At 50.8% G+C, this 22,144-nt stretch overlaps 2 protein-coding genes and 1 long non-coding RNA gene across 8 annotated transcripts in view; 1 reads left to right on the plus strand and 2 right to left on the minus strand.

Annotated features, from left to right (window-relative positions):
• CARS1 (cysteinyl-tRNA synthetase 1) overlaps nt 1-359 on the minus strand; it is a 47,643-nt gene extending 47,284 nt beyond the window's left edge. The window contains exon 1 of one of the 2 annotated variants that reach the window (XM_025451826.3): nt 215-359. In XM_025451826.3, the coding sequence (XP_025307611.3) occupies nt 215-239 (25 nt within the window). In that variant the 5' untranslated portion in view covers nt 240-359. The remainder of the gene's footprint in view (nt 1-214) is intronic. The other variant, XM_025451827.3, reaches the window with a different exon arrangement.
• On the plus strand, nt 349-3,713 carry LOC112663207 (uncharacterized). Its single transcript, XR_003139065.3, has 3 exons — nt 349-457; nt 1,079-1,239; nt 2,995-3,713. It is a non-coding gene; the product is annotated as an uncharacterized LOC112663207 (long non-coding RNA).
• On the minus strand, nt 1,665-22,106 carry LOC112663206 (tumor necrosis factor receptor superfamily member 26-like). 5 transcript variants are annotated; one of them, XM_049096392.1, is made up of 12 exons: nt 21,942-22,106; nt 14,772-14,859; nt 13,440-13,568; nt 10,894-11,005; nt 9,666-9,745; nt 7,311-7,433; nt 6,901-6,939; nt 6,774-6,799; nt 5,286-5,543; nt 4,232-4,331; nt 3,726-3,768; nt 2,540-2,633 (listed from the first exon to the last, which is right to left on the minus strand). In XM_049096392.1, the coding sequence occupies exons 1-10, from the start codon at nt 22,011-22,013 to the stop codon at nt 4,254-4,256; spliced, it is 1,005 nt and encodes a 334-aa protein (XP_048952349.1). In that variant the 5' UTR covers nt 22,014-22,106; the 3' UTR covers nt 2,540-2,633; nt 3,726-3,768; nt 4,232-4,253. The 5 variants fall into 5 exon arrangements, with proteins under 5 accessions (XP_035557903.2, XP_025307610.3, XP_025307607.3 ...); XM_035702010.2 differs by lacking the exon at nt 4,232-4,331 and having other exon boundaries at nt 1,665-2,633; nt 21,948-22,104; XM_025451825.3 differs by lacking the exon at nt 4,232-4,331 and having other exon boundaries at nt 1,665-2,633; nt 21,942-22,096.
• Nucleotides 22,107-22,144: the final 38 nt, after the last annotated feature.

Genomic DNA, 22,144 nt, shown 5'->3' on the forward strand with positions numbered 1-22,144 from the left:
TCGCTCGGGGACCGCCGACCCCCCCGGCCCCGGGTGTCGCCCTGCCTGCCAGCCCCGGGGACCGCCGACCCCCCCAGGCCCGGGGTGGCCCTGCCTGCCAGCCCCGGGGACCCGCCGATCCCCCCGGCCCCGGGGTCGCCCTGCCTGCCGGGTCGGGGACCCGCCGACCCCCCGGGCACGGAGTGACCCCGCCTGCCCCGCCGCGCGCACTCACCCTGCTCCCCAGAGGAACCTGACATCTTAGAAATTCCAAACCAGCGGCCCCTATGCCAGCTTCCCAGAATCTGATGCAACCACCGCCCCGGAAGTCCCGCCCAGCACCCGCCCCGCCTTCCGGGATACGCCCGGTCGCCAGGCAACCACCGCGGACTCCCGACGCCCGGGCTCCGGGCATGCTGGGAGTTGTAGTTGTTACTGCGCCACGCGCGGCGTCATGGAGCATCCTCGAGGCCACAGGGTCCGTGTCCCGACCTAAGATGGGGCGGGCGGGGGGGGGCAGCGCGGAGGCGCGGGACTCGCTGGAGGTGTGGGGGTGTTGGGAGGATGTTGTAGTCCTCCCTGGGACACAGGCATTAAAGACAGAATCCACGCGTGCCTGTTTAAGTTAGCACTGCACCAAGGGACATAGGGACAAGCCCAAGCCCAAGCCCAAGCCCCAGCCCCAGCCCCAGGCTGGCGGTCGAAAAGGGATGGAGGACTACTTGGAAAGAAACTTAGAAGATGGGATTTGGGGACACCTGAATGGCTCAGCGTTTGAGTGCCTTCAGCTCAGGTCGTGATCCCGGGGTCCTGAGATGGAGTCTCGAGTCCAGCTGCCCACAGGGAGCCTGCTTCTCCCTCTGCCTGTGTCTCTGCCTCTGTGTCTCTTATGAATAAATAAATACAATCTTAAAAAGATGGGATTGGAATGGATGGGAAGTGCATTCCTGTCACAGTACCATCCAGCAGATAACCTAGCAGAAAGCAAACCATGGAGAACTTCACTGTTAGTGCAGAATGCCCTGGAGCAGCCCTGGCAGGAGACGGGGACTTGAGGGACAGGCCAGGGCTTGACCTTTTTGGAGCATCTTGTAAACAGAGTGAAGAATGGTATGGACCCACTGAAAGTTGACAGGATGAGGCATGACTGGATTTGTGCTTTAGAACTCACACATTGCCGAGGCCTGGAGATCCAGGGAGAACAGGACTGGAAGCCTTTATAGTCTACAGGGCAGCGAAATGACGGCCTGGATTAGTTGGGTGAGTGCCCGGTCCTGGGAGAGCCCCACAAAGCAGCAAGCCCTGGGTGAGGCCTGGGAGACAAGGGAGTTGGTAGCGAACCACCTCTGGGTTAGCAGAGTGATTGTAACATTTACTTTCACTGGAAGTCAAAGGCTTGGTACTGAATGGAAATAAGCAGGCTAATCTGTGAACACATCCAGGAACTGATGTTTGGGGTGAGGAGGGCAGAGCAGAGCTCACATTCTGAGGCATGAGTATTTCTGGACATAGAGACCCCTGGGGAACACAAACCAAAAGAGGCTTCTGCAGCTTTGGACCCCCATGCCAGAGCCCTCCCACTGGTAAATTAAATCCTGGGGGTCCATGTCTTCCTCTGTGCACGATACCCCCTGCCAGGGATAGCACACCCAAAGTTGTGTACACACCGGAAAGAAGAGGAAACATTATTTAAGATAAAAATTTTATTAAAAATAAATAACAAAAGTGCTTGACTGGCTCCATTGGTTAAGCATGTGGCTTTTGATTTGAATGTAGTGGAGCCCGCCATCAGGCTGGGCAGCTTGCTTAAACTTTCTCCTCCCCTTTCCCTCCCCCTCTGCCCTCCACTCCTGCACAGTATCAAAATAAATACAAAAAAAAACCACAAACACAGGAAAACACAACAGAAAAACTTATACTTACTAAACTAATGCTAACTTTACAATAAAATTAAATGCTTCGCTTATTGTGGTCAGTGACTGAAAGCAGTCACTAAGGTGTGATTGAGGAATACTGCATTTCATTTATATCCTGTGCATTTCATTCACATCCTGGACATAAAAGACTTCAGCACAAGCAGCTACATTGTTTTAAATAGAAAAACAATTTCCCTTGGGGAAAGTTCCCTGAGGAATGTTAATCTAGTGAGGACCTGCTCACCCCTGGTTACACCTTGGCCACGGGTGATTCCCACAACTAATCTTGGCAGGAAGCACTCTCACTAAAATGTAGTGAGACACTGTTAATGGACGCACATGATTCTTTCTAACTGAAAACTGAGAAGTTTCCAAAAGGTAGACATTGGCATAGGTCAGATCCTGTGTGAAGGCATAATCCCATGCCAAAAGTTTAATCTGAGGTCTCTGCATGCCTGCCTAAGATGCCTTCAACAAGTAGTACGTTGATAATATTTTCCAAACACATATGCAGCTGCATTTTATGTAGGGCAGCCAACAGTTTAAAAACTGAGGCTTCCCTTCCCAGCTTGTTCCTCCACCTGAGGAGCATCTTATGATGCTGCTCCGTCAAATTGTCTGAGTTTTCGTGCTCGCAAGTTTCAATGTCCTTTTCTTCAAGACCGATAAGTCTCATCAGCGATTTCCAGTTCTTGTCCAGGATCATTTCTTCAAATTCATAATAGAGCCTGGTGGTACCTGAAAGAAATAAGAACAAAAAAAAACCACTTTACATTTCTGGGAGGACTGTGTGGCACCTCTTGTCACTACTCCCCAGGGGTGCAATCACAGGTGTCTCCTCCTGTCCCCTGGGGACTGGGCGACAGCTAGCACACCATACCCAGGAGGTAGAAGGTCCTGTGCGACCCCCTACCAATGTCACAGATTGGGTACGAGGCCAGGATACTGAGGTGGGGCCACAGCTCTTGCCCTGCTTATTGCTCATCACTGGAGCTTGGGAGAAGGAGCCAAGGATCCGGGACAGTTGGGGGCTGCACGGGGATCCACAGTCTGCTGCAGTTCACTTGCCCTGCTTCTCTCTCTTAACATCTCTTGATAGAGGCTGTAGGCTGCTCAAGACTGAGAAGGCCTGGTGTCGGCTGGGGACCACGGTTAGGATCTGAGACCTGGCACAAGTTTTGCAACCTATCAGTTTCAGACTGTCGTGTTTTTAAGCCTGGACAATGGGGCGGTCTTGTAGAGCTGCCTGTGAAGATGAACTATACAAAAAGCACCTGGCACGTGGTAGGTCTCAATCTTTGATGACCACCAAGAAGGGCCTATTCATCAAGGGTACAAGCATTCCTACCACCATTCATTCCTCCTTAAAAGACATGAACATATGATAAAATCAAAGCGGTATCTAATTTCTATGAACCCCCCACCAAAACTCATGTTTGACAAGTGCTGTTTCCCCTAACGTCATTCTTGAGTGTGAAAAAGCGCATCTCAGGTTGGCACACGGTCCTTGGAAACAAGGACACCAGGCCTTGACACATAGGCCAAGCAAGATGAAGGCTTAACAGTTGCTATAAATGAGGAATTCAGGGGCACTTGGGTGGTTCTGTCAGTGAAGTGTTTGCCTTTGGCTCAAGTCATGATCTCAGGGTCCTGGGATTAAGTCCCACATTGACCTCCCTGCTCAGTAGAGTCTGCTTCTGCTTCTCCCCACTCCCTCTCCCTTCCCCCTGCTCATGCCCCACCCCCGCATTCTCTTTCAAATAAATAAAATCTTTTTTTTTCTTTCAAATAAATAAAATCTTAAAAAAAAAAGGAATTCAGAATATGTACCTTCATTTGATGTATCTTTTACAAAATATCTCTTTGCATATTCCTGTGGAGGGAAAAAAATAAAATTGTTCCAGGAGAAGGAGGCTGAAACAGAACCACAATCTGGTTTGAGGAAGGAGCAGGGTGGGGGCAGGTGGGCCTCTATGGATATGTGATGTCCTTCGAGGAATCCACCATGGGGGCAGAGAGCTCACCGGCCACTTATGTCCTATGGGTCACTGTCCCCCAGGACATGCCCTGGGCCCAGAGGCAGCTCAGTGGTCCCTGCCTGGGCAGGTGGGGAACAGCTCTACTTTGTCACCTGGGGGTGACCTGCTCTGCTCCAGGGAATGCTAACAGAGAGCACACTTGTCCATAGAAATGCATAGTGAGATGCTAGGAGACTCAGATGCAGTCTCCCAGTGGAGGCCCACACCAGCTGCACCCAGCTGCCCATGAGCCGCAGCTCCAAAGCCCACTTCTCCTATGGGGGAGGTCAGGTTCCCCATCGGTGTCAGGCTACCTACTGTGGACATGAAAGCCAGGCCTTCAGACCCCAGCTCTGCCTCGCACCCAGTGCTGTTGGCCCCAGAAAACGACTCCCTGCTCTGTGCACTGGCTGCTTGGCTGTAAAACAGGGTAAGAAGGGAGGTGTCCTCATGGCACAGCCTGAGAGGGAGCCCCCTGCCTCCTGACACTCAGAGCTGGCAGGGCTCCCAGCTTCTGTACTGATTCCTCTCAGAGCCTCGGGGAGTCTGAAGACACTCAGGGGCTGTCTCCCTCAAATGATGCCTAAGAGCACCCAACCCAGGAATGCAGTTTCCACAGTGCAGTCTGCAACCTCTGCACCCATGCCAGGGGGCCCCAGGGTCCACGGCATCTGGCACAGAAGCCCTGGGACCTCTTCCCTGGGACTCACCTGTGCCCTGCCTGTAGGATTCAGAAGCCAGGACCGCATCATTCCCTAAACATGGGCTCTGTCCTCCTCCTCCTGAAGAGCCCTACTCCCCAGAGCCACTTAGCGGGTGTTGGTGTGCCAACCCAAGACATGCACGCGCTCAGAGGCTGTGGCGTCATGCACCTGTGGGCTCCTGTGGGTGGAACTGCATCCCCCTGGACACTAGACTCCAAACCTGTGTATGTGACTGCAGCCAGGAACAGGGTTACGGCGGATAGGAAAGTTATGACAAGGTCATGGGGGGCCCACTCCAACAGTGACTGGTATCCTCACAAATAGGGGAAATTAAGACATAGACTTGCACATAGGGAGATGCCACGTGAGGATGGAGGCAGAGGGTGGGGTGACGCTTCCCCAAGGAGCCCCAAAGACTCCAGAGGCCTGGCACAGATGGGCCCTCTCAGCCTCGGGCAGATGCAGCCCTGATGACACGCCATCCCTGGGCTTCCAGCCTCCAGGACACGGAGACAAGGAACACCTGTTGTTTAAGCTGTCCCAGGAAACTCACACAGGAATTGTGCAAAAGCATGCATGGCACCAGTTAACACCGAGCTCTGCACACACCTGAGTGCTCCATGAGCACAGGCTGTCATTACTCAGACCCCCTTGGCTGGCTCACGTACCTGTTCCAGACTCTTAAGGGAGGGGAACACTTCATTCTGGTTCTGTGACACAGAGACAGCCAGAGCAGGAGTCTGTACCACCTGCTCTGGAGCTGGGGGGCTCTCTCTGACCACCACATCCTGCAGCTCGATGCCCTCCTCGGTCTCCTCCAAAGGCCTTGGGTGGGGGCTTTCCTCAAGCCCCTCCTTCAGCAACAATGTTTCTATGTCCAGGGCTGGCTGGTGATTTTCGGGGTTCGAAGGGAACAGTATCTCAACCTGCAGAGGGCAAAGACAAAGTTATTTTGGTCACAGCAGCCTGCTGCACATATTCCGAGGGGAGGAGGATGCCAACTGTCTGATGGGTAAGCAGGAAATGTAGATTTTTTAAAAAGATTTTATTTATTCATGAGAGAGAGGCAGAGACACAGGCAAAGGGAGAAGCAGGCTCCCTGCAGGGAGCCCGAAACAGAATTCGATCCCAGGACCCCAGGATCACGACCTGAGCCAAAGGCAAACCCTCAACCACTGAGCCACCCAGGCATCCCTATGCAATTTTAGAGAATATTTCATGGGGTGAAATCCTTGCTCTGCCAGCAACTCCTAGTGGGGGGCATCCCAAGACCCCCCAACTCAAGCCTTTGGTGGGTTGAAGGGGGGGCCCCCAAAGATACAGGCAGATCTTGTTTTACTGCACTTCTTGGGCAATAGTCTTCACAGTACTGAACCCCCAGGCACCCCCCAGCACTAAAGCATCTTTTAAGTAGGGTATGCACACTGTTTTCTGAGACACTGAGCTATTGCACACTTGATAGACTATACTATGGTGTAAACATAACTTTCATACACTCCAGGGAAATGAAAAATTCATCTAACTGGCTTTATTGCGCTGTGTGCTCTACAGGCAGTGGTCTGGGAGCACCCCAGTGTTGTGTCTACATGTGCACATCCTAACCTCTGGTACCCCAAAACGGACCCGACTACAGGAATTCACACTGGATTAATGCAAACCCTAAAGCTGGTGGTCAGTGTCCTCCTGAGAGACAGACTCTGTCTGAGATGCATAGACTCGTGATGAGAACCAGAGATGGGGTGATGCCTCTGCCGAAGAACCAGGGTTACCAGCCCTGACTGCAGAGGCAGGAAGGAACCCCCCACAATAGCCTCTGAAGGAGCCAGCCCCATGCATTCCCGATGCCAGAGTCCAGCCTGTAGGTATGGAGACAAGAGGCTCTATTGCTTCATGCTTCCCAGTGTGTGATGACCTGTTACAGCAGCCCCAGGGCATCACGCAGAGCCTTCTGCCCCTCTCTGCCTTATTTTCCATTCTGGCCTAGACCTGCAGAATTTAAGTCTTCTTCCAGCACATTCTGGGGCTCTAACAAGGCAGGTGCAGATGAGGCTGGGAAGGCAAGGGCTCCCGCGCTCCCGCCCCCGGGATGTCTGCTGGGACTCTGCACCCACCAAGGCCCGGAGCTATCATCAAGCAAACTGCAGAGCAATACTTACAGTGCTGCTTTGTTCGTCCACCCTTCCTGAAGACCAAGAAGAGAAGAAATTAACAAAAAGGGCACCTGTGAGGACAAGGACTTCCATGAGGGAAAGAATTGCTCTGAATTCACGACAAAGTACTTGCCTTTCAACAAGCTGATGAGCCTCTGGTAGAGCCACATACCTGCGGAAAGCATGGGAGGTGAGCTTCCTCGGGGCACTCTGCCAGCACCGGGGGCCCCTGCCTCCACCCAGGCACCCCCATGCGGACACAGCACTGGTCTCTCCCCACCTCTTGGCCCACAGCACCTCGGACATGGCATCTGTAGCCAACCGACCTGACCTGGGCTTAAGACCTGTGTGCCAGAAGCAGGTGGCAGGCAGCCCCCAGTGCGTGAGTTCCGAGCTCAGGCACAAGAGTAAGAAAATAAACACAGCTGTGTTCTAAATGTAAAAGACCCCATCGGGGTCTCCTAACACCGGCTCTCCACTTCTGACCTCCCGATGCGGTTGCTGAGCTGGCTTTTCCAGGACTGACCTGATGTGAATTTATACCTTTCTTTTTATAGCAGTAAACGAGGAGGAAGATGAGGGCGACGACGACGACGATGACGATGATGGTGATGGTGATGACGACCAGCACAAACATTTGGAGGGACCCACCTTCGGGTTTCTTTTCTGGAAGGAGATGTAGCAGAGAATGGTAGAGTAGGGTCAAGCATACTTTCCTTGCTCAAGTGACGTGCTACAGCCAAGTTCCCGCTCCCAGGAGGGCCTGCAGCACTGCAGTCTCTCCAGGCCCCAAGCCCTCTCCCGCTGATCATCGTCTTGAACGTCCCAACTGGGAGGCAGAAAAGGCTCATGCTTCCTGGGTCACAGATGAAGACCCCAAGCTCAGAGGATGTGGGATCCTGCTCAGGTGGCTGGAGGCGGGAGGAGAGAGGTCGGCATCGCCAGGAGTGCAGCAAGAGGTCCTGGTATCCCAGGACAGAGCTCCGGCGTGAGGGGTCACAGCCACCTCCAGCAGGAGGCAGAGGACGGCCAGTCCTGACTGAAGCCATTTTTTGACTCAAAGATTTTCTTTGTGCTCAGGTTAGATCTTTCCTAATCTGTTCTTTTTTTGGGTGTTAAAATATCCTTTAAAAGTGCAAGTCACACGCATCAAATTTTTTTGGTGGAAATCACCAAGCCAATTCTGCAAGGTAAATGGACACACCAACGTCCAAGAGCAGCCTGACAATATGGAGGAAGAGCTGGGGGACCCGGTGCCTTGGACGTCGAGGCCCGCTGTAAAGGTGGGCTTGGCCCGAGATTGCACAGAAGGAAAGCCTCCCGCTCATAGGGATGCTCGCTTTACAACCACCTGACACTGCCTACAGGTGAAAGGGGATGTCTGCAAAATACTACATGGGCTCATTTGTATGTACGTCTGGAAAGACACACTGAACCTGGACCTCCTACCCCATGCCACGCAGAAAACGAAGGCCAGGGCAGCCCCGGTGGTGCAGCGGTTTAGCGCCGCCTGCAGCCCAGGGCGTGATCCTAGAGACCCTGGATCAAGTCCCACATCAGGCTCTCTGTATGAGGCCTGCTTCTCCCTCTGCCTGTGTCTCTGCCTCTTTCTCTCTCTCTCTCTCTCTCTCCCTGTCTCTCATGAATAAATAAATAAAATCTTAAATAAATAATAAATAAATAAAAAGATTAAAAAAAAAAGAAAACGAAGGCCAGGTTCACTGTAGAACAAAATCAGAAAGGTAAAAAAACCACAAACTGTCTAGAGGGGAGCCCAGGTTTCTCACACGGGACACAAGCGCTCCAGCTGTACAGAAGCCAGTAAATGATAAATGAAGGGCGAGAACCAGGAGATCCCCCGGCGTGAGTAAGGCACCCCGCCGAGGAGGGGATACTCCCAACACAAAGGGACTTTAGCCTAATTTTGTCAGTAATTACCAACCTTTATAAATACAGCTCACCCCTGAACAACTGAGTTTTGAACTGTGAGGATAACTTAGGTGCGGATTTTTTTCAATAGATATGGTACGGTACTGTACACATTATTTTCTCTTCCTTACAAATCCCTGGATCCCGTTTTCTCTCTAGTTCAAGTTGTTGGAAAAATACAGTACATAGGATACATGTAACGTACAAAACAGGAGAGAATCAACTCTCCGTGTCACCACTACGGGTTCTGGTTAACTGTAGGTGATTAGTAGTTCATATTTGGGGGGGAGGGGGCAGAATCAAACATTGTACATGGATTTTCAACTGCGTGGGGAATCGGCACCCTTCACCCCATGTTGTTCAGGGGTCAGTTTTAACTATCAAAACTAAGAAAAAACCCTGCCTATGATCCTATATCAAAGCAGGCATGAGTCTTGCACAGACACTCAGCCCAAGTATCTGTACAAGATCAAAGGCTTCGGGCATCACTTGTGCCTGCCTCAAATCCTCATGTCCCTCTACAGACGAGGAGCCCCTTGAAGGCAGGGACCTGGTGCATGGCTTTAGGGATCACATGAAAGGAGAGATGGGAAGGGGTGCTACTAGGCAGGAGAAAATTGCAGGCCTCACGGAAGCCAGCCATGCCACTCCCCACCTGCTCCGTGGGGCACTGGACACGAGGCAGGACATGCCAGCCCACACAGCCGTAGCTCATCACCATGGTATCGGTTTGTTTACTCAAAGAGGTCTGTGAACCATGGCCCGTGGGCCAAATCCAGCCCATTGCCTATTCCTACAAGTCAAGTTTTAATGGTACCCAAACATATCTGTTTATTTACTCTGTCTTCTTTTGCTATGGCAGCAGAATTGAGGAGTGACAACAGACCGTATGGCCTGCAAAGCCTAACCTGTTTCCTTTACGTGAACAGTTTGCTGACTTGGAGTTAAGAGATGACATCAAATTCTTACCTGATGTGTCTGTAGTATCCTGTGTGTTGCAAACTGTATCCCTTGTGGCATTGCACGGCGAGCTGACATGGTCAGGACAACTGAAAAAGTGAAGAAACCTGGAGTATTATTTCTCCCTGCCAGGGTACAGCCCAAAACATCCTTCTCACCACCCACAGGCCAGGGGTTAGAGGAGCCTCAGTTCCCAGGATGGCCCACTAGCTTTCAGGAAATCACTGCCTGGCATCTCCCCAGCTGTCTGGTCCAAATTGGTCATTGAAGAGTAAAGCTCTGTCCCACCCTTTGTGGTGTATTGGGGGAGGGGGAGCCTCCCTGTTTCTGCATAGAGCTGAATGTGACTGTGAGCACTGGCCCTGCTGTAACTGTAGAAGTTAGTGCAAAGGTGAAATGGAAAATGGGACATGCAAGAGAATCCATAGAAACCAGAACCGTAATCAAACCAGACCTGAAAGCAGTCCTTACTATAGACTTGCCAGATACAAGAAGGTACAGTTCAACAGTGTGAATCATATTAGTTTACAACGTGCCTCACAAACAAGAGCTATTTTCTCAGGTGGCTTTGCCACTATCACTGTCCCCATTAAGGTCCTCCCAAAATCCGTGCCCACTCAGAACCTCAGAAAATAATCTCATTTGGAAACAGGGTCTTTGCAGACCTGATCACATTACAATGAGGTCACACCAGACTGTTCGATGACTGGCATCCTTACAGGAGGGAAATTTGTGTTGGGACAGACAGAAGGCCATGTGAAGAGACAGACACACAAACATGAGAAGAGGACCTCGAAAAGACAGAAGCAGACTGCAGGTAAGCCAAGGAGCACCAGGAGTGCTGGCAACATCAGAGGCCAGAAGAAGCAAGGCAGGGTCCTTCCCTAGAGCCTGCAGAGGGAGCACGGCCCCGACTGGTTTCAGACTTCTGGTCTCCAGAACTGTGAGAGAATACACTTCTGTTGGTTTTCTCAAAACTACCCAGTTGTGGCGCTGTTACAGCACCACAGGACATTCACAGTGACGATGGTCATTCTGCTCTGCCACACGGCGCTGTCCAAGACAGCTCTTCCCCCGGGAATCCTCTATTGCTCCCTCCTCCCCCCGCTGGGCCCCTCTATGCCCTTGCCCCTCCCAGACACTGCTGCCTGTGTCTGGATGGTCTCCACCACTACTGGGGGCTTAGAGTCTGCAGAACTGTGGGTACGGGAGGGGCCCACGCCCACGTCTCCAGGACCTTTGACACCGGAAGCAGTTCTCCACGCAGTTTTCAGAGTCACAAAAGTAGCCGGGCTTGCACTGGCACTGCTGGTCACGGGTCGCTGTGCATGGAGAGACTACCTCCTGGTCTATTGAAAGGGCAAGGCTGAGGGTCAGTGCGAGGCCAGGGCCGTCCCCTCCCACACAGGCTACGCCCAGCACCTTGGTGGAAGGCATGAACCCTGTCCCGGCGAGGGCCACCTGCTCAGAAACCACCCATACCTCTCCATTTGCCGCGGGCCCCACCAAGGACAGCGCACTGCTGCCCCAGGTGCTGTGTGCATAAAACCTCAGAGGGAGGGCAGCCTGAATGGTTCATGGTTTAGTGCCACCTTCAGCCCAGGGCCTGATCCTGGAGACCTAGGATCGAGTCCCACATCAGGTTCCCAGTATGGAGCCTGCTTCTCCCTCTGCCTGTGTCTCTGCCTCTCTCTCTCTCTCTGTATCTCTCATAAATAAATAAATAAAATCTTTAAAAATAAATAAATAAAACCTCAGAGAGCAAGGATGGCAGACAGGGGACCCCTGCCTCCTGCCATGCTGACATCAACCCCACAGGGGGAAGAGGGGGCCCTTCCGCCGTCCTCAGGTTGAAGAGGACTTCTGCTTCTCTGCTCTCCCCGACGAATGTTTGACACCTGCACTGCAACTCCATCAGCCTACTGGACGGTGACAGCACGTCTGTCTACTCCAGCGTTTTTTACGTGTCTGCTGGTCACCTATGTCTCACCTTTGCCACATCTGTCTCTCCACTTGAGTGTTTTTTCAAGCCTCCTTCCTAATTTGTTTGTTCTGGATGTGATTCTGCATGGCTTATAACATAAATACATTCTCCCACTTTGCAGCCTAACTTTCTAAAAGCGTGGGTATCTTGCAATAATAGAAGTTGGTCATTTGAACGCAGTCACTTTCACCGACCTCATTCTTAAGGTTTGTGACTTTTAGGACTCCCATAAAATGTTTTTCCACTGCCTCGAAGTCATACTCTGTATTTTCTTTCTTTTTCTTTCTTTCTTTTTGTTTTTTTAAAGATTTATTTATTCATGAGAGATACAGAGAGGGAGGCAGAGACACAGGCTGAGGGCAAAGCAGGCTCCTTGTGGGGAGCCCAATGCGGGACTCGATCTCAGGACCTTCAGGATCATGCTCAACCACTGAGTCACCCAGGTGCCCCCATACTCTATATTTGCTTCTTAAAGGCTGACTTTTCACATTTGGCCTATGCTTCAGGAGTTGACTTGTGTGGGCAGCGGAAGCCTCCTGTCCTGCATTAGAGCCTGCTCTGTGTGGACAGCCAGCAACCTGGGCCAGCAAAACTTGAGATGCCACCCTTCCTCCTAGGGGTGGTAGGGGGCCCAGTCACCGTGCCACATACCACCTTCCACATCGATGGGGCTGTCGACTCTTCCACTGGCCTTACGTGAGTATCACACGCGGTCTCACTGCTTCTTTTTTTTTTTTTTGGTCTCACTGCTTCTTTGCACTAAGCCTTAACACATGGAGAGCCAGTATGCTCTTTCCATTTCTCCTGAGTGTTTCGGTAACTGTCAACTCATTAGATTTCATGAAAATATCTGTTAAGATTTTTTTTTTTTTTTAAATAAGAATTGTGGGGGCACCTGGCTAGCTCAGTCAGTTAAGCGTTCAACTGCTGGTATCAGCTCAGGTCATGATCTTGAAGTCATGGGATGGAGCCCAGCATGGACTTTGCTCAGCGCAGAGTCGGCTTCAGTTTCTCTCTCCCTCACCCTCTCCCTCCCACTCTTGCTCTCTCTCTCTCAAATAAATAATACCTTAAAAATAATAATAATATATAAAAATTCTGTATTTAAAATATACAGCATGATTGAATTATTTTCATTGGGATTCTTCCTGGGAATGCAGAGTCTAAGATCCATATCATGGAGAACTGATTTCTTTAAAACATGGAGTCTTCTTACTTATTATGTAGATTCATGTGTAGATTTCTTTAAATGTTGTTTGTTCACATTAACATTTTATACATCCTTTGCTAAATTTATCTCAAAGAATCCTATTTTTTGCTACTGCAAATAGTATCTTTTAAAAAAAATTACATTTTTTAAAACACTTGGGGGATGCCTGGGTGGCTCAGTGGCTTAGTGTCTGCCTTCGGCTCAGGTCCTGATCCTGGGATCCGGGATCGAGTCCCACATTGGACTTCCTGCATGGAGCCTGCTTCTCCCTCTGCCTATGTCTCTGCCTCTCTCTCTCTCTCTCTCTGTGTGTCACTCATGAATAAATAAGATAAAATCTTTAAAAATAAATAAATAAGAATAAAAAATACAACACTTTGCTGCTAACATATATAGATAAATCTTTGCATATTATTCCTGCATATAGTGTTCCTAAAAATCCTGATTCTGTGTAGACTGACTAAATACATGGCAGCTCTATCATTGCGCTCATCTGTAATAATTCCTTGGGGCAATGCTGACAAGCTGAGTCGAAGCGGGCTATGTTTTAAGAAACAAATCCCACTGTGCCTGGCTGTAGTCCACTTACCCTCTCGGCACCGACTGCACAGCCGACAATTTGTCTCCCCATTTCGGTAGGGAAGGTAGCTTCCAGGTTCACACGGGCTACATACCCCAGCACCATGGTTTTTATCACAGTGTTTGCTGACATAATGGCCTGTGAAGGGGGGGTACATAGAGGTGAGGTGGGGGCCCAGAGCAAACCCAACCCGACCCAGCCCGAGGCCTCCACTTGGGGACCAGCCCTCAGCAATCATTTCCTTGGAGCATTGTAGTCTGACAACTTGGCCACATGTGTCTCAGGAACCCAGGGACTTGATGCCCCTCGGCTTTCAGGTACATCTTGCAGGACACACAAGCAGATGGTTTTCAGCATACACCCTGGAACCCACCTAAGAACCTGACAGTGTCTGTGTGTCTACCCCCAGCCCTCCAGAGTGGGCTGGACAGCTTCTGGTGGAGTTACAGGGGACACTGGAGGTCTAGAGACACAGGTCTTTGACCAGGCTCAGAGGAGCTCTCAGTTCTAGGACCTGTCTCGTGCAAAGGCTGTAGCGGAGTCAAATCACACCTTGCTGGGAGGAAGTTGTCACAAACTGCAATTTGTAGAGTCTGAATTACAAAGTTTCCAGTTGAAACAACTGTCTAATTCACCTCCCCATGAGCTGTGCCTGTGGGGGGCGGGGTGCCATGTGCACAAAGATGAGGACACACAGATGTGCAGTATACAGACAGAGGTGTTAGGAGCGTACAGGGTGAGTAGCCCAGGTAGGATATCTGGTCCCTGAAACAGGTGTCCTGTGCCGGCAGAGCGTGGGCGTGGAACATACAGGTGGTGATGGGTGGGTACAGGTGTGTGGTTGACCCCTGAAGCTCTCACTGTAGTGCGTGCACATCTGTCTGCATGTGTAGATGAAGTGACACAGAATGGGAGGGGGGTGCAGCCCCCACCTGCTTTGTGGAGCTCATTCAGAGTATCCTCATGCAGGTGAGTAAGCCTCCATGAATGTGCTGTACTTAAGGACAGCAGTGGCCCCTGCGCTGCTACAACCAGCAGGTGTCCAGTCACCCCAACGGGAGGGGAGGTAAGAGTATCCAGCCTAGGTATGAACCCCCAGCTTGTCCTCCACCTGCTGTAGGCATCTCACCCAACAAAACAAACCCACAAACCTGTTTGTGTGAAAGCCCTCCAGAGTGGGGGCACAGAGGGGGTGGGTGGGTGCCAAGGAGAGGTCCACCCACCTGAGCCAACAGAGTTCTCCCCACCCCACCTCCAGCTCTGCTCCAAGAGCCCACAGCCTTCCTTCTCTAGCTTTGGAGAGCCACCCCACAAGGATCCAGAAGATACTCTGGGACTCACCGGCAGGGCACTTTTCACAGCAGAGGTTGAGACCCTCAGGTTTATATTCATATTCCATACAATCGGACACAATGGCTGCCATGGGCACCTTCAATCAGAAAGAGGAGACGGGTGTTATTAAGAGAAGCCTCTGCTACAGACGGAGCCACACACACCCTCTATCTGGACACATAGGAGCAGAGAGGTGGACAGTCACCTACCACTTCATGGGGGTGGAAACTTCCTATGTAGTTCTGTGCTTTTGGACTCGGTGTTATGGAGCAGTGTTACTGTGGGGGTAAATGTTCGTTGTTTCCAAACATGTGGTACAGCCCACTGTTCTGTTGTTGCTCTCACCTACTGGCTCAGCCAGAACTGGATCCTGTATGTGATGGATCCTTTGGGAATAAGTATTCCTTTTTTTTTTTTTCTTTTTTCTTTTTAAGACTGATTTATTTCAGAGCACCTGGGTATCTCAGTCGGTGAAGTGGCTGCCTTCAGCTCAGATCTTGATTCCCAGGGTTCTGGGATGGAGCTCATCAGGCTCCCTGCTCCGTGAAGACCCTGCTTCTCCCTCTCTCTCTGACTGCTCCCCCTACTTGTGCTTGTGTGTGCTCTCGCTCTCTCTCAAATAAATAAAATATTTTTAAAAAGTATTTATTTTAGAGAGTGCACAAGCAGGGGAGGCAGAGGGAGAGGCAGAGAACGCCAAGCAGACTCCATCCTGAGTGTGAAGCCCAACACGGAGCTTGATTCCCAGGACTCTTGAGATCAAGCTCCTGGGCCCAAATCAAGAGTCAGACGTTCAAGGGACGAAGCCACCCAGGGGCCCCCCCGAGTACTTTTTTTCGTTCTAGTTAATCTGTTCAGCAGCCGTATCTGTGTCAAGAAAGCACATCACCCACCGCTTGGGAACCTGCTATCCAGGTGCACACACACTGCTGACTGGTCACGATATGGTTCTAATTTTTTGCATCCTTACTGGTTGGTTTCTGCTCAATGTATCGGGTTTTGAGGTATATTAAAATCTCTTACTAAGTTTGAAATCGTAGATTTCACCAGGCAATTATGTCAGTTCCTGCTCTTGTGCTAGTGCCCCAGATCCTTGCCATTTGCTGAACTCTGCTTCGTAAACTTGCCTGCTCAGTGACATTTATCTGTAACCCCTGAGCTGCTGCTCATGGCACCTCCAGCCACACACAGAACTAGCAAGACTCTCCTGCTGGACTGTGACAATGCCACTCCCGCCACCCCTAGGTGAGAAGGACCTGCCATCTACTTTCACTCCGTTCACTTCCCACCTACCTTTTGTGCTACCTACTTTTAGGCAGAGCTCTTAAAAACACCACATCCCCATATTTTCCCTTCTACTCCAACCCGATCCTTCAGAAAGTTCAATCTATTTGTAGGTATTGGACCCCCACCGTCTTTAAGTTTACTTCTGCCTTCTTACATTGTGTTTTTAATATTCCACTTTCTCTTGGATTCTTTTTATCTTTCTTTCCTGGCTTTTGCTTCCTTTATTCCCTTCTCCACATCCCTTTTTTTCTGTTCCCCTCACTGGAACACTAATTAGGTTGTTTTCAGTTTTTACTGCTTTAGGTTACATTTTACCTGGGGCAAAACAATAAAGTAACAGAAAATATTTAGATGGGCTTAAGGAAGAAAATGTCTGCAACCTCTACAATGGTAACTGGTTCAGGCAACAATCTATCAATGAACGCACTTGGTGAATGAAAAGCTCCTGGGAAAACAGGATAGTTACCTAGTCTCAAGGCAACTCCCAGCAAGATACCTGGTAATTACAGAGGCAGAAAATACTAACCGTACAGTGAAGAGAGCTGGCGAACAGCACCTGAACTGTCACCAAAGTCACCATTGGCAGGGAAAGGGTGTCATGGGTCATGTGCCTAGGAGATGCTGCAGCTGCAAGGACAGAGTCCCTTCTCCGGTAGAGAAGACTGAGAACTCAGCCTGAGGACATCAGTGGGACAGGTGACCTGAGGAGGGCACAGCTTCAACGTTCGCCCTGGGCACCCCCTGGTTCTGAGCGTGGAGGGCAGACACTAGTTAACTACCAGTCTGTGCTATTTAATTTTATTTTGCGGGCTTTTTCTTTTCTTTTCTTTTTTTTGGGGAAGGGGGTATATCATTTTTTATTTTGTGGGCTAGCACGCATGCCACTTAAAAGTAACCGCCTGAAAGTGTACACTATGGTGGCATCCAGCCCTTTCACACTGTTGCACAACCATCTGGAATGTTTTGGTACTTCAAAAGTCCAAAGGTATTTCAAAATGAAACCTGAAAAATTAAAAGCCTTGTTAAAAAAAAAAATCTCAAAACAAGAGGAAAGCTTTAAAAAAAAAAAAAGACTTTATTTATTTATTCATGAGAGACACATAGAGAGGCAGAGACACAGGCAGAGGGAGAAGCAGGCTCCACACCGGGAGCCTGACGTGGGACTCGATCCCGGGACTCCAGGATCACGCCCTGAGCTGAAGGCAGATACTGAACTGCTGAGCCACCCAGGCGTCCCAGCAGCTTTCGTTTCTGGAACTCTCTCTGGCAAGAACATAATGGGAGGCCATTTCTTCCCTCCTGCCAAGGTTTTATCAGCTCAGCCCGCAAGGGGGTGCCCCGCGAGGGCAGATGACACTAGAAGAAGTAGGGACTTGCCCTCCCCATGTCAAGCCAGTGTCAGGCCACATGTCCAGCCCCCTCTGCTGGCCTGCCCACTTCCTCTGCTGGCGGGTGCTGCCAAGCCCCCAGCTCTTGGAGCCCGGAAACAGTACTTCAACCCACAGCCAGAACCAGAGCAGGGGCAGGAGGGTTGGTGGTTTCAGCTGTACCCCTGGTGGCCCATCGTCTGTACCCTGATGACTCGGGACAAGGGTGGATGGAGGTAACATCCCAGCCCCCCTCCAACTCAGCACAGGAGCATGATGCAAGATTTAAAAAAACTGAATCAGTCGACTGCTCCCAGCTTTGGTGAGTAAGTTTTTCCCGGAAATTGAGTTGGGATAGGAAAGCAGGCAGGCTCTGATCAAGTGCTAGGTCCCCAGGTCCCCTTTCATCTTTATTTAAAATGTTTTCATTTTGGGCAGCCAAGGTAGTTCAGCGGTTTAGTGCCACCTTCAGTCCAGGGCCTGATCCTGCAGACCCAGGATCGAGTCCCGCATCAGGCTCCCAGCATGGAGCCTGCTTCTCCCTCTGCCTGTGTCTCTGCCTCTCTCTGTCTCTCTCTCTCTCTGTCTCTCATGAATAAATAAATAAAATCTTTAAAAATAAAATGTTTTCATTTTAAATTCATGCTATTTCAGCCTGGATTTTTTTTGGTGGCGGGCGGGGGTGGGGCGGCGACACGGATTTTTCATTTTCAAGAAAGTATTACCTCGTATTCTGAGTTTTTTTGGTAGATTTTTTTAAAGATTATATTCATTTATTCATGGGAGAAACAGAGAGAGAGGTAGAGACACAGGCAGAGGGAGAAGCAGGCTCCATGGAAGGAGCCCGATGTGGGACTTGATCCTGGGACTCCAGTACCATGCCCTGGGCCAAAGGCAGGTGCCAAACCACTCAGCCACCCAGGGATCCCCTTTTTGGTTCCTTTTTGGTAGATTTTATACCAGACACGTGCCGGACTCCCCACCTCCTAGACCTCCGTGCAGGTGACTAAGGGGTCCCCAGGTCCCCAGCTGTGGCCCACCTACCAGCAGCAATCCCCCACCCCACAAGGCTCGCCCCAGCCATGGGTCCCCCTGCTCCCTGCACCACCCCCACCCCCACCCCCAGGCTCCCTCCAGCAACTGCTCAGGCTGAGGCTCAGTCCCCTCCAGCCCCTTTGCTTCTGTACCAAGAAATCACTAAAGATTGTCCACTAGACAGACACGCAATGCCATGTGGGAACCGCAACCACGTGGAAAAGCCCTGAAGAGCCTGCAAGAGGGATCCCTGGGTGGCGCAGCGGTTTAGCGCCTGCCTTTGGCCCAGGGCGCGATCCTGGAGACCCGGGATCGAATCCCACGTCGGGCTCCCGGTGCATGGAGCCTGCTTCTCCCTCTGCCTATGTCTCTGCCTCTCTCTCTCTTTCTCTCTGTGACTACCATAAATTAAAAAAAAAAAAAAAAAGAGCCTGCAGGAAGTGAAGTGCTTGTGTGAACGAGAACATGCCACCAATAGGAAGTGAGCGTCTTCTTCACGGCCACCCCAGCCTCCCAGACTGAAAGGTCCTGGGAGGGGTCCTGAGAACCCTGAGCCAGGCAGAGGAGAAAAGAGGCATTTCTCCTGCACTGTCACAATCAGACTGGCAGGCTAATTCCAGAAGCTGCAGATTTGAAGTTCTCCCCGCCCTAAAGCTTCAGCATTTGTGACAAGAAACTGATGAAAGGGGCGCCTGGGTGGCTCAAGTCAGGATCCCAGGGTCCTGGGATGGGTCCCCTCAGCAGGTTCCCTGCTCAGTGGGGAGGTTTGCTTCTCCTTCTCCCTCTTCTCCTCTCTCGCCTCTCCCCTCGTGGCTGCTCCCCCTCCTTCAAATAAATGTTAAAAAAATAAAATAGGGGCAGGCCCGGTGGTGCAGCGGTTTAGCACCGCCTGCAGCCCAGGGTGTGTGATCCTGGAGACCCGGGATGAGTCCCACGTGGGCTCCCTGCATGGAGCCTATTTCCCCCTCTGCCTGTGTCTCTGCCTCTCTCTCTCTGAATGAATAAATAAATCTTAAAATAATAATAATAATAATAAAATAAAATAAAACTGATGGAAGAATGTACCCTGAATAAGCACCAACCACCATATTTTGAAGCATGACCCACCAGTCTCATGGGCTAAAAGGCTCTCTGCTTTTGCAGAGAGAAGGAAACCATTGACAAAATGAAGTGCCCATCTACTGAATTGGAGAAAATACTTGCAAACGATAAATCCAACAAGGGCTTAACATCCAAAACATGTAAAGAACTCATACAAACTCCATTAAAACAAAACAAAAACAAAAACAAAATCAGGTTAAGAGATGGGCGGAGGAACCAAGTAGACTTTTTTCTAAAGGAGACACAGATGATCAATAAGCCCACAAAAAATGCTCAGCATCACTCATCAGGGAAATGCAAATCAAAACCACAATGAGATGATACATGACACATATATGATCTCGGGGTCCTGAGATCGCGTCTCACATCGGGTTCCCCGCAGGGAGACTGTTTCTCCCTCTGCCTATGTCTCTGCCATCTCTCATGAATAAACAAATAAAATTTTTAAAAAGAAAGAAAGAAAGAAAGAAATTAAAAGATCTGGAAGTACAAACTTCCAGTTATAAAACAAGGAAGTCATGGGGACGAAACATAGGATGTAAGGTACAGGACGGTGACAGTTACAGGTGGTAACTAGGCATTGTTATGATCATTTTGTAACAGATATAAATGTTGAATTACTATACTGTACACCTGAAACTAACATAATATTGTATGTCAACTACTATTAATAAAACAGAAAAGCAAAATTCACAATAAAAAAGGAAAAAAAAAAAGCGTCCCTGGGTGGCTCAGGGGTTTGGCGCCGGCCTTCGGTGGATGGTGTAATCCTGGAGTCCCAGGAATGAGTTCCACCCACATCAACCTTCCAGCATGGAGCCTGCTTTGCCTGTGTCTTTGTGTCTTTGCCTCTCTCTCTCTGTGTCTCTCATGAATAAATGAAATTTTTTTTTTTAAAAAGGGAAAAAAAGGTGTTAGGTACGAATGCCCTCCAGGCAGAAGACGCCAAGACTGGACTGCACCCAGGAATACCAAACAACCTCAAACTGACAGACTGTCCGTTATTTAGGAGCACTAAAATGGGGCGGGGGGTGGGGGTGCACATGCAGTTAAGCACCCAACTGTTGGTTTCCACTCAGGTCATGATCTCTCAGAGTTGTGAGATAGAGCCTTATGACAGGCTCTGCACTCAGCTCTCTCTCCCCCACCTTATACTTTCTAAAATAAGCAAAACCTTTTTAAAAAGTAAATCAAAAAAAAACAACAACAAAAAAACAAAACAAAACAAAAAAAAAAAACAAAAAAAAAAAGTAAATCAATGGCACGTCTGGGTGGCTCCGTGGTTAAGCGTCGCCTTCAGCTCAGGGCATGATGCTAGAGTCCCAGGACCGAGTCCCGTATCAAGCAACCTGCATGGAGCCTGCTTCTCCCTCTGCCTGTCTCTCTCTCTCTCTCTCATGAATAAATAAATAAAATCTTAAATAATAATAATTAAAAAAAAAAAAAACAGAAAAGCATCCTTTCTCAGGGAGAAAAACAGCAACGCTGTAGCCAAACTCGGCAAATGGCCGGGTGCAAAGAGCCTAGGCCTCATCCTTTGCAGGCTCGAGGAGTACCGTCGGCGAGTAATCAGTCTCTAGTGCCTTTTCAGACCAACACTCAGAGGCGGAGAACACTGATTTTCTGCCTGAGGCTCTCCGACACTTGATCAAAATCTTCAGGGACGCCTGAGTGGCTCAGCGGTTGAGCATCTGCCTACGTTCCGGGCTTCATGGTGTGTGGGGGATCGAGGCCCACACCGGGCTCCTTGCAAGCAGCCTGCTACCTTCTCTGCCTCTCTCTCTATCTTCATGAATAAATAAATAAATAAAATCTTAACAAAAAAGAAATCATCGCATCGCTACGACGCCATTTCTGCCAAGATCATTTTTAGCAAATGACGCAACTTTGAGCTAAAGATTCTGCCTGGCGTGGGCCTGGAGGCGCAACGGTTAAGCGCATGTGCCTCCGGCTCCGCGCGTTGTCCCGGGGTACCGCGAACCAGCGCGCCTCTCCCCAATAAATAACGTCTTAAAAAAAAAAAAGAATGCACGGCGGCGCAGCTCCGGCCCCGGGCGAAAACCCGAGGGAGACCTACCGACACCCCCCCCCTACCTGGGCGCCCGGGGCGCGCTGAGTCACCGCCGCCCAGCCAGGCCGGGGAGCCCGCTCCCGCCCCGCCCGGACCTGGCCCCGAGCCCCCGCCGCGCACCCCGAGCACCCCCCCGCGCGCCCCGAGCACCCCCCCGCGCGCCCCGAGCACCCCCCCGCGCGCCCCGAGCACCCCCCGCGCGCCCCGAGCCACCCCCGCGCGCGCCCCGAGCCAACCCCGCGCGCGCCCCGCGCACCCCCCGCGCGCCCCGAGCCCCCCGCTGGCCTCGGCGGGCCCCGGGAGCCGAGCGGTGCTCACCCGGACCTTGAGGAGCAGCAGCAGGGGACAGACGGCCCACGCCCGCCCCAGGACGCGCCATTCGGGAAGCATCGCTGGTCACGGACGACGACGGCGAAGCGCGCTCCGGGCGCCTGCTTTATAGCCTCCTCCGGTGGGCGGGGCGGCCCAGAAATAAAAATTTCCGCCGTTTTTTGTTTTTTTGTTTTTTTTTTTGGTCCGGG

This window comes from Canis lupus, chromosome 18 (assembly GCF_003254725.2).
Source record: "Canis lupus dingo isolate Sandy chromosome 18, ASM325472v2, whole genome shotgun sequence".
Taxonomy (NCBI): domain Eukaryota; kingdom Metazoa; phylum Chordata; class Mammalia; order Carnivora; family Canidae; genus Canis; species Canis lupus.

Bases quoted from the DNA above. Each gene is read 5' to 3' on its own strand.
- LOC112663206 (XM_025451822.3), bottom strand. From the start codon at position 22,013: ATGCTTCCCGAATGGCGCGTCCTGGGGCGGGCGTGGGCCGTCTGTCCC. The intron at 14,860-21,941 runs GTGAGCACCGCT...TTCTGATTGAAG, and splicing joins TGCTGCTCCTCAAGGTCCGG to GTGCCCATGGCAGCCATTGT. The intron at 3,769-5,285 runs GTACGTGAGCCA...TTCCCTCCACAG, and splicing joins CCCTTAAGAGTCTGGAACAG to GAATATGCAAAGAGATATTT.